General features: G+C 33.7%; 1 protein-coding gene across 11 annotated transcripts in view; it reads right to left on the bottom strand.

Annotated features, from left to right (window-relative positions):
• The window catches only part of shi (dynamin-1 shibire), a 39221-nt gene that overhangs the window by 25953 nt on the left and 780 nt on the right, over positions 1–12488 (bottom strand). For all 11 annotated transcript variants that reach the window (XM_074137654.1, XM_074137655.1, XM_074137665.1 and 8 more), the window contains exons 2-3: positions 11956–12029; positions 477–626 (exon numbers count right to left, since the gene is read on the bottom strand). In XM_074137654.1, coding sequence (XP_073993755.1) covers positions 477–626; positions 11956–12029 — 224 coding nt within the window. The remainder of the gene's footprint in view (positions 1–476; positions 627–11955; positions 12030–12488) is intronic.

Here is a 12488-nt window from a genome sequence, read left to right on the forward strand (position 1 = left end):
ATTTGTAACTATTTGCTCTTCGTTGTATCCTATGGCTAAAATATCATACCACACTATGGTTACTTGTTCTCCAGAGAAATACTTGCACAAAGTTGCAGTTTACCTGTGCATTTATTAATGAAACTGCATTAAGAAGTTAAATGAAAGTACCTTCCCGTTTCCCAAATACTTAATACAGGAACTGAGAGAAGTGCTATTTATCTAAGGAGTCCTTGCCCTTTGTTAGATAGTGTACAATAAGGCAACAAGCATAGGCAGATGCGGGGACTAATACTTCTAATGAGTTTCCTCAAAAGAATCAAAATACCTAAATATGGAAGACTTTGATGCTCCGAGTAATTTAATAATTGTCATGAACAGTATATAACATAGCTTAATATATACAACACCTTAAAAGTTATTATAATAGATCAGATGGATAATCTGATAATAATTTGGAAATTAACCAAAATACATATCTAATTAATATAATTTACCATTTGGTGAATAGACTCTCAAATTTATAGGAATATTGGAAATTCCTTTGTTTGAACCAGTCACACGATCCGTCTCCGCTTCAATTTCCCGTCTAATTTCATCGAAATCTGTAAACTTCTTACCTTTGCAATGAAGAAATTCTCCATATTCTGTAAAATTGTAAAAATTATTTGACTTTTCTCAATTGTATAAAAAAACTTTTGTTTATTTACAAAATTAACATGTTAAATTGTAAAAAATAATAATAATTTCTAATGTAGCTGTTTTTAAGATTGGTTGGAAACATTTGGAATACATAATTTCCAGGAGTCCTACCAAAATTGGAATTTTCAAATACAAAAAAGTTAGATTGAGCTCTTACTATTCCAAATTTAGAGAAAAACGCAGAGCTATTTCAGAAACTTAAATATTACCAACGTTGTACTTACGGATTATAAATTTTTACCAACTTTACTGCTACAGTGCTACTGCACTTTGATCTAACTTTGATGGTCTTTTGTTTTTCAAAATATTTCTTACCCACACACCACACAGCTACCCTAGCAAAAGACACTTGCTTGAAAAGTAATTTTACCAAATAGGAACTCAAATTAATATTTCGGTAAAATTATTTTGTGAAATCATGTGCACTTAAAAATGCAAAGCACCTTGATGGGCTACGTTGTTTATTAAGATTTGTCCCCCAGTATGCAAAAGAAGGTTTTGCTATTATGAAAGAAGATCAAAGAATAGAGCATAACATTTGTGTTTTTTTGCAAGAAATAACTGTTATTTTCACGTAAATGAGGTACATTTACATTTCTTCAACTGGAAAATTGTCTACAGTTCTTAGAATAACCTTATTCTGGCTTAGAATAACAATCATAAGTTTAGCTGAAATAGTTACTATTCTAAAGGACACAGACCATTCCAATTGGTTACTCTTAATTGAAAAACCTAGGACTGTGTTTTTTCCGTACAAAGTTGACTATGTCCACGAGTCAATGTCAAACCATTTTGACAGGTATTTATAAAAAAAAAAAAACTTCAAAACTCTTCTTTAATAAAAAAAAAAAATTGTAACATTTAACAATTCTGTCTAGTATTTATCTTCTCAGACGCATGGTGTCAGGTAATACAGGCACCTGTATTAACTCGAATCTGTTGTATAAATTTGTTTGCACAGATAAACTAACTAAATAGAAATATAACTACTGATTTTATTTAGTCTATACTGTCTATTTAGTTAAAGAGAGGAAAAAAACAGTCTTACCGACAAAAATTAATCTGATCGTAAATTAGAGAAGCAGAAAGGTATTCGGAAATTATGTCGAACAGAGTTGTGAATTCGACTGTGAAAGTTTTGTTCAACTTTGGGAAAAGTAATAACTGTGTTCTTTAAAAGTAATTAAAATTATATCGTAGTTTATATGCGATGCTTCATCATTGTAAATAATAATTCATTTTGTTGTTATTTACTGTAGCAATTGACGCGAGTAATACGCGAAATACAAGAAAAGACCTTACTCATCCTTACTCTTAACCATCTAACAGTTACTTACTACACTGAACTTGAGTGTTTCACTGATTAATTTTCTCTACTTTTGGAAGATACTGATATTAATAATTACTTTAAGTTATTTACAACATTTTCTGACTTACTTGAACTTGTAGCATACAAAAATTCTTTTATCTATTTACAAAATTCTTAGAACTTACATTTTTCACTTATTTTTATTTCAGAGTCTATAGGTATAATATTTTTTAATTAAGTTTTGTTTGGTATGTTACTTTGCTTTCCATGTATGAACATATTTATTTTTTGTTTTTATTAATAGAGCAACTTTTGTTTTGTTCCTGTCTACGCAGACCGATCGGTAAAATCAATTGTTTATAAAAATTTAACCATTATTCTAGATTTCCTTAAGGAGAGGAATAAAAAATCAAATTAAGTGGAAAAAAATCTAAAAACTGCATAAAATATAGCTTACAACCATTTGCTTTCAGGGAGCTACAGAATTTTATATTATTATATTAAATAGCTGGTAAAAGATACTTCATGGTATGAATGAACTTTTAGAGAGATAATAAACCGGAACTATGAAGATATCTCTCAACTTCAACGATGACGGCTACTAGATATAAATTTCCGGAAGTAATGTTTAGGGTTTATTGATTGCTTAAATGAACAAAATAAGTGTTGAATTCATGGACTAAAAATAATAATTTCACCAATAACTTCATCAAACAAAAAAAGTGTATAAAATTATTAAAACCAATAAGTTTTAATGATAATATAGTCTAGTTTTCGTATATCCCAACTTTCTTGAGATAATTCTGGAAAACCATAAAACATAGCCAATCCACCATTTCAGTATGCTAATTTGATAGAAAACTTAAAATATATTGTACTTTTTTCTGACTTGTTGAAAAAACAAAAATTGAACAGAAAAAAAGTCAAATATTAGTATATATAAATAATATTTGGCGGCATTTAGTTCCCGAGTTTGCGTCGTGCATACCCTCTCAGATTGTTTTTCCTAGGAGCCTCTCCAGGTCATTGTCAGCTCACGATAACGCGAAAAAACGATTCAGAGACCGGTAGGAAAAAGCATAAAATTTATTAGGAAAATTTTTACATTATATTTAATCTTTAATTCTTTTAAATTAATTATTTCAAAATTCATTAAATTTAACTTTAAAAACTAACCTCCCACTCAAGGATCTACAAACTCGAAACGTAAAAAAGGTGTGTGCAAGCTCTATAATATAAGCTGCAGGAGGGCACGATCATAACTTGCACTTTATATAAAGTACAACAGTGCTTCACAATTCTCGTTTATTGTTCGAACTGTCAAACCGACTGAAACTGCACAACGGATAGCACGATAAAATGTCAACGACCGCTTTAGGTAAAGAAGAAACTTCAATTAGAAAAAAATTTCTCGCAGACAACAAAGCTAGTATCGTATTACTGGGTTCGATTCCTGATCTTGGTATTGAATATTATTTGATGTACTTTTATAAGAAATTTATTGTAAAGTAAGTGCCTAACTAACTACGACTTTGTATCTTGATCGAAGTATTGGACGTAACGAAAACTATGTACTACATGGAATAGTATTAAGTATCGGTCAGTACATGAAATAGAATAGAAAGCGGGACGAGACCTATACCCCACGGCACCGCAGCCGCAAGAGACTTACTGTGCCTTCCCCTTTTGGATCTAGCAGACGAAACCTCCCCTTCTAAAAAGATCGAGCACTTTCCCTACTAGTTATTTTTTGTGCTACTATCTCCTTTGGTCTCAAAAGTCCAAAGGTCTCATAGCGCAACCGCAATCGAACAGCAGGTGAGAGGCCATTTCCTTCTCTTCCTGACCCAATCTGCACAACGGTTCCGAGTTAATAAGCCCTACTTTTGTGCAGATGCTTCCTGAACCTACTATGCCCTGTGAATAGGCCTGTAATCAGAGTAATCTGATTCCTGCCCAAGCACAGAGTCTCTTCGGTTCTTTGTTTACACAGCCAGGGTATTATGATACTCTTGACGTGTTTGATCCCAGGAAGCATCACCCAGTTCTTTTCATGTTCTCTCCAGATCCAGTCTCTGAGAGCCGCACGAACTGCACCCTTGGAGATCCCCAGGACTGGTTCCTGAAAGGAGTGTTACCTTCGTTCCTGGCCAGTTGATCGACTGTTTCATTTCCCTTAATCCCCATATGACGCGGCACCCATTCCATCCGAACTTGATTATACCGAGCCAGTAGTTTCAGGGCCTTTTTACATTATCAAACTAGGGAAGAGATAGTTTTGAAGGAAGTAAGGGCCTTCAGTGCAGCTTGGCTGTCCGAAAAAATGCAAATCTCCCTATTTCTAAGATCCATTCGCAGGTTTTTCTCAGCACAAGTTCTGATGGCAAAGACCTCGGCCTGGAAGGCGGTGGCGTATCTCCCAAGAGCTCTCTTAATGGGTACCTCAGGTTTAACCCCACGCACTCTAGCCCCGGTTCCACAGGCCATGTTGGAACCATCCGTGAACCACATGACTACATCCCTTCCGGAGCTGTTCTGTCCAGTTCACCCTCCATTCAGTCCTCGATCTGATGTACACCTAAAACTCAAAACTGCCTCAAACTGTGTCTAGGAGAGATACTGCCCCCAGCTATGCCTATAACCGGCACAGGGTCGACCTTGTCTGTAATATTCATAGGTCCAATGGAAGAACAACTTGCCCGTTTCTCGCTAGTCTATGCGCGCCAGCCCTTGCCTCCGCCTGAATTACAAACTGAAGCGGAGGCAACCCCAGCAATACCACCAGTGCAACAATAAAAGCGTCGGTCAGGTCAGTAGAAAGTAGCTATCTGGTAGGAAACATAACTTTCTTTTGAGGAAACACAACATTTAATTTTCAAAATTCTTAAAAACCAAACGGAATTTTGGTCAGCAGATAAATTACAGATTTAGGAGCTTGAGCATAAAAAGTAAATTGGATTCCCTCCTAGAAATGTTCCAAATAAAAATTAAGAAATTTTTCTATGCACTTAGCAATATAAAATTCCACACAACTCAGAAATCTGTTTGGATGAATCGCATTTTCCTTAACCATGTTTTATTAACTTGGCGCTAAAAGCTATGGCCATTTTTCAAGCGGGCTACATCAATATCAACAAATTTATTAATGTTTTAATTGTAAGTAAAATATGGCTGATTGAGCGTACAGAACATTTGTGGAATTATAAATTGGACAGAATTAGAAATTCACAACTCTTAACGTTGATTATCATCAATACTTTATTCAACAATAATTATTTCCCAGTACAAATGAACTAAAAGTATAATTCCGTGTTTTCTGCTTAAATTCGCGCGCCCCCTTCCCCCATATAAAATACTACACCACCTGTACAATTCTAAAATATAATACATGAACGTATAAAACCCCTAAACAATTACTTGCGTTACACTAATTTTATCTCATTATTTTTTAAAAAATGTTTTACGACTCAACACATACACACGTATAAAGTGAAGACGAAATCTCTACACAAAACTGACATCTCTGATATAAGAGTAAATAACCATTCAGAGTATAATAATCATGAATTCCACGACGGATAAAATCAAAGATCATGTCTGCACCTTTAAATATTGAGAAGCAAAAAAAAACGGTAATCTTAAATTGAGGGCAGAGATCTGGTCTCTGCTCCATTAACCAAGAGGTGAACTGAACAAGGGCAAATTAATAACTCATTTCACCTTATAATTGCCAAGTTGGTTGAACTATGTACGTTACAATTGAACTTATAAATACATTACATGTCTAACATCTGTAGCAAATGCTGAATGTAATAGTCACTATACAGTCATGTTTAAAAGAAAATATTCTTGCTTCAATAAGTACAATTCAAAACATATTTTTACTAAAAGTTCAGTTATTTTTGTAACAACAAAAATACATCCATCTATTGGGTTTTGGCTTTTCTCACATGTCTACAATGTGACGGCTCTATTAGCTTCATACTTTAAAACTTAAAATCGTGTTTAAATACAAGCTCAGGAGTTTGTGAAAGTGTGTGTTTGTAAGAAAGAAGAGCGGAAGTGTTACTAAAAACACTTTCTAGATTTAGTGTGCCTCACAATTTGTGTTTCTGATTAATACTCAATTTCGTAAATTTGACGATTACAATACCTCCTCTTATTGCAGTAAAAGAAACGACAAGCCAGAATCTTTGGGAGGTATAATTCTCAAAAAAGTAGACGAAGTAGAAAAAGTAGAGAATTTACACGAGTAAATTTAAACTGTAATGTAACGAAAAAAAAAAATTCGAAAAAAAATTGTTGGTTACAAACAGATTCCTCATTCCTTTTAATTTCTTTACGTTATCCTGTAAATGAATACAATGACTTAGATATGTCTACTACGCTCGTAAAATGAGGATGTGGCTCTAACGCCAGCAACTGCTGGAAATCTCCAGATCAACAGAGCAATAAATTGTAATTGTAATTAATACAGGGTGATCCATTTAAAACGCACCAATCGCTAATAACTTTTTAGGAAAGCTAAATTTTATCTATTTGTAATCGGTTTTCAAGATTAATTTTCCCCAGTTCGAATGATTACATTTTATTTAAAAAAGTATTATGATCTATTAAGTATTGTGAATGACTGCACCCGCGGGATTTAAACTGGGGATCTCCCACTTACAAAACCACGCTCATGACACTAGACCAACACCCACTCCTCCCTGGCAAGATGTTCTTACCGTAATTATTGGTCAAGAAGTTTTGCAGACGGGGTACATGATGTAATGATTGATTTTATTTGATGATAAAACAAATTTATTCTGACTCACCCATAACCATTATATTACATTATATTTTTTAAATCATCAATTATTATTAGGTATTTTTGTTATTTACGTCACAAATAACATTTTTCGCAATCAGAGGACCTCCCAAAACGTGTATTTCTGGTGGAAATTTAATATTGAAAACCGATCACGAATAGATAAAATTGTGATTTTGATCATAAATATCTCGACAAATATTAGGGATATCGAAACGGAGTTAACGGCATTTTTCATAATTTTTTATGTAGTATTCATAATCATTGTCAAAACTAGTGGTCCTTATAAAACCTCAATTAGGTTTTTGCCCATAACTCCGCCAAAAATGAAGATACAGCATCGGGGTTGGAAAATTAGAAAATTAGACAAAAAAAAAAACATATAGTTCACTTCGCACGTTTTTTCGAAATTCCGTTTTCCTAGGAAGTTATTTGCGGTTGGTGCGTTTTAAATGGATCACCCTGTGTATAAATAATTTTTTTGAGAGTAGTTCTTCTTAGAGTTAGCTCATTTTTTTTTTTTTAATCTCAATTTATCAATCCAAGGAATGAAATGGAAGTTTTCAAAAGCAGTCCACAATCTGGATACAGAGCTTACACAGAGAGAATTTTAAAATATTTTCAAGATTTAACGAAGTTGGTTATATGTAGCGATGGGCTAATTACGAGGGTCGTTTGAAAAGTCCGTGCAAAGTCAGAGATATAGCAACACTGGCGCGTATCGAGGTTATGTTTAGTTAGTAGCATCTCTTGGAAGAACACACACCAAGTTTCAGCCAGATCGGTCTATTTCTTTGTGTTTGGCATTCGTTTGAATCGAGGAAGTCGAGTGATTTTCAAAAAATGGACGAAAAAGAATTTCGTGTGTTGATTAAACACTACTTTATGAAAGGCAAAACGCCTCAGGAGACTAAAGGAGAAGCTTGATAAACATTATGGTGACTCTGCACCTTCGATAAGAACAGTTTATAACTGGTTTCAAAATTTTCGGAGTGGCCATATGGGCACAAGTGACGCTGAACGTTCTGGACGCCCTGATGAGGTTACTACTCCAGAAATCATTGATAAAATCCATGATATGGTGATGGATGACAGAAGAGTGAAGGTGCGTGAGATTGCTAGTGCTGTGGGCATCTCGACTGAACGGGTACATAATATTTTGCATCAACATTTGGACATGACAAAGCTATCCGCAAGATGGGTGCCGCGATTGCTCACGCTTGACCAAAAACGAAATTGTGTGAAGTGTTGCAAGGACGGTTTGCAGCTGTTCCAGAAGAATCCGCAGGACTTTAAGCGTGGATGAAACATGGATAAATCACTACACTCCTGAGACCAAAGAACAATCTAAACAATGGGTTACCAAGGGGGAATCTGCGCCAAAAAAGGCGAAGTCCGTTCCTTCGGCCGGAAAGATTATGGCGACTGTCTTTTGGGATTCGCATGGAATAATCCTCATCGACTATCTGGAAAAGGTTAAAACTATTACAGGTGCATATTATTCATCGTTATTGGACCGTTTGAAAACCGAGCTGCAAGAAAAACGCCCACGATTGGCCCACAAAAAAGTCCTTTTCCATCACGACAACGCACCAGCTCACACCTCAGCAGTTGTGGTCGCAAAATTAATGGAAATAGGGTTCCAATTCGTTTCACATCCCCCCTATTCTCCAGACTTGGCTCCCTCGGACTACTATTTGTTCCCCAATATGAAGAAATCGCTGGCGGGAAAAAGATTTTATTCAAACGAGGAGGTGATTGCAGAAACGAATGGCTATTTTTCAGACTTGGACAAATCCTATTATTCGGAAGGGATCAACAAACTAGAGCAGCGTTGGACGAAGTGTATAAGCCTAAATGGAGACTATGTTGAAAAATAAAAAAGGTTTACCCCAAAAAATTAAGTAGTTTTTATTTTTGCACGGACTTTTCAAACGACCCTCGTACATCAAATAGTTTGCAAGATTTTTTTTCTACATTTTTAATAATATTGTTCAGAAATCGAAGATTCCAAGAGAATATAATATAAAGAATATACGGGCTTCTGATCCACGGGTAGCAAAGGATATTGGCACTTCCAATATTACATAGATTTTTATAAAAAGTGGGAAGTACTAACAAAATTACCTAACTTTAAATGGAAAACTGTGGGGCAATTTTAAATTTCAATTAAAAACAAGTAAACAGAACTCGAGCATGAAAGCTAAGAAAATTTGTTAATTTTTCTTATACCTACAGCTTATGCTATGAAATTTTTCTTATCAAGTAGAAGAGTCAACTTGATTTAGACCTCGCTGTTTTTACCAGAATAACTTTGCTGCCTTTTTATATTACTTATTAAGACAGAAATTAAATATTTTCTCATTTCTCATTAATTAAATTAACAGAACATTATGTGCTTCATTTAAAATGGTAAATAAAAACCAACAATAGTTATCCTAAAGTGGGTATTTTGTAAAATTATTACTTTATCAGAGACACTTTATTACTACAAATGACAACGCTGTGATATTCCTCAAGATTTTTAATTACATACATCACGGCTTTCACTCGACGACATCTTACGAAGTTAAAATTACAAATTTTCTTTTGGAGTTTCCGCCTATATATAATAAATAGTACAAACGCTCAACTTGCTGGTCACTAAGGGGAACCCAAAAACGATAAGAGAAGTTCGTTATCTACCCAATTCGATAACTGCCTTAGTTAAGTATATGAAAACTCAAAACAATTACGAACACTTATCCGTTTACCGAATATAACTAAGTTCGCATAAATAAATGACTTCCACAAAATTTATCTCAGTTTCTCTTTTAAATTTTTGACATTTTTAAGGCCAAATGTAAGCTGCTGTAATAGTAAGCGAGAATCTTTGAAGAATTCAAGAGAATTTTTTTTTTTTAATTTATTAATTTGGGCATTAAGGTCAATGTAAATTAATTCGTTCGTTTTTTCTAAATCATATTTCTTTTAATTTACTAGGCGTAAGTGAATATCTATCTAGTGATGCTGGTCAATTAATTAATCTATTTACTCGAATTATCAGCTTAGTCCTTATTGCATTTGTGGTTTCCTTCAGTTCACGACAGGAGTGTAAATGTAATCATTCTTCACAATTTCATTACAAAAATGAGATTCTGTGATGATCTCTTATTAGCCGTACAATTACATCCAAACTTCATTGAACTCGAAACATAACCTCAGAAAAATATCCCTTTTTGATTGCCTGGACCATTGCACTTATTCATGAAATAATTTAATGTTACAAAAATAATACTAAAAATAATAAGAGGCAAATATCAACGACCAGACAAACCTATAAAAAAAGAGTTTGCAGTTAGAGTTACAAGAGGATGTAACGACTGTATGTTGTTTTTTTTTTCAGTGTAGTTTGGTACAAAAATCATCAGTTTATCAAAAAGTATGAGCGATTTTAAAAAGAAAATGACAGAATTGAACCAAGCAAGTCTGAAGATATTGTTTCAGTGCTTAACAAAAGGATCTAGAAACCTTAAAAGCAAAAGCTCCTTTCAGGATCCTGACATTAAAATCCTTCTTCATAACAAAGAGTAGTTTTCGTTTCATCACGGGAATGATTACTTGCGACGAAAATTGGATTATTATATCGGCACACCTCGAACGAGAAAAAAAATGACCAGATCAAGTGACCAGTAACGAAATATTTTAGAAAACTTAAGAGATGATGAGATGGAAATAGGAGCGCTTGAAAAAATTTTAACTAATGACCATGCGATACATCTTAAGTCCACTCAACTCGAGACATACGAGTTGCACTGGAAAATATTCCTGTTTGGTTTAAGCACCACAGCAGCCAAACGGTAAGTGGCAAGGCCCGCAGACTAAGAAATGTGGTACTGAGTTACTTATTCCTCTTTAGTTAATCGAAAAAGAGGACTTTGTCAATAAGATAACTCAAGTCTACACCCGTCATTCAAACATTCTTAGTAATTTAAGATGTGAAGTTAGGAATTCTTCACTCAGCTTACATTTCTGCCCAGGCACCTTCTGATTACCGGCTCTTTCGAATCATGGCTCACTTGTTAGAAGGACAATTGAGGAGAAGAAAAACAAGACATCTGGGAATTTTTTTGCCTTCGTATGCTTCGAATCAGGAAGGAATGAAAGGTGTCAAATTATTGGCTCTCTGATGAGTTCAAGTTACAGACTACGATGGCATTTACTTGAAGAAGTAAGCTTAAAAGGTAAACATCAAACCAATTCAGGTGAAAAATTCACAGACTACTCTAGTAATAAACCAATAAACCAACCAATCTGGGGGGTACTCTATTTTTACAAATAATCTAAATAAGTGATAAGTATGGATTTTTATGGTTTTCATTTTCCAACACCACCAAGGTGTTGGAAAATGAAATTTACCAACGGATGAATACTGACGTATTTATGGATTAGAATTATTTGCATAAATAAATTTTATCTTTAAAATATATAACAACTAAATTTAAGCGACAATATGCAGCCTAAAATTATTACTATTTACTGGTAGTGTTAATTCTCCCTCTAATCCAAGTATAGAGTTAATTTTTACGTTAAAGAGACTCCACTTTTGGCACCGTTTCGAAACTCTAACAGTGGCCCTGATCCACATAATTATACGTAATTATTCCGTAAAGTAGTACATGGATTTTTCATAACTAAAACCTTTTGACTTTTGTTACAAAATGTACGGGTAGACTAGAAATATTGATGAATGTCTTTTAGTCTTTATAGAAAAGAAACGATTCTTTTCTATTAAGAAACGTGTACATTTATTGAAAATATTTACTAACTATGCAACGATTCCTTAGGTGTTTATCTAATGTTGTGCTAATTCATGGTTTTTTGTTTGGTATTGGCATTGACATTTTATCACACAGCTACAAAATTCATAGTTAAAACATAACAAAATGTGATTTTTCCACTTTCTTGACTTTAAATCTTTCCATAAATATGAATTAATAGTAGTAATTGTACATAATTTGTACCAATAATTTAAAAATAATTGCACCAATTTTTAAGTAAAAGTACTTAAAATTGAAATGGTGTTAAAGAAAAAAAAAGGAAAGGAGAAATTTTCAAATTTTTTTGTTAGAGAATCAGTTCTTAAAGGATCAAATTGGCGATGTTGGAAACATACCTGTTGTGCTGTTAATAAGTTGAAGAATCAACGGTCTTCTAGTCACAATACCAGATCCTCTTGGCAAGAAGTCCCTGAAAAAATTAAATACACATGATTTCTATCAAATACGTTTAACTAATCTTTGATCTAATTAAATAGAACACCATCTGTCAAACAAAGCTCTTAATTCATTACAGGTTTCGAGAACTTACTTATATTGTAAGTTATATCGTATGGATGATAAACACATTTACAAAATAAACAAAAAATTATTACATTTATTTTTTACTCGCGGTTTTCAAAAATATCACTGAGGACATTAAAAAAAATAATAAAAGTAAACAGGAATTACTTCATATAACAATCATGTTTCCATTACTCATCTCTGTTTTAGGGTGTGACTGCTGACTAGCAGCGTTCAAGAGATTCTAAAATTATAAGTTTTATAGATAAATTACTATTAAAGGAATGAGTTAAGAGAATCTAAAGGAATAGAGCCCTTCTGCGATAAAACTGCCTCTTTATGTTGGGCAGTTTTACTCACAAAAACA

This window comes from Rhodnius prolixus, unplaced genomic scaffold, assembly GCF_049639745.1.
Source record: "Rhodnius prolixus isolate KJV_2025 unplaced genomic scaffold, Rpr scaffold_1, whole genome shotgun sequence".
Lineage (NCBI taxonomy): Eukaryota > Metazoa > Arthropoda > Insecta > Hemiptera > Reduviidae > Rhodnius > Rhodnius prolixus.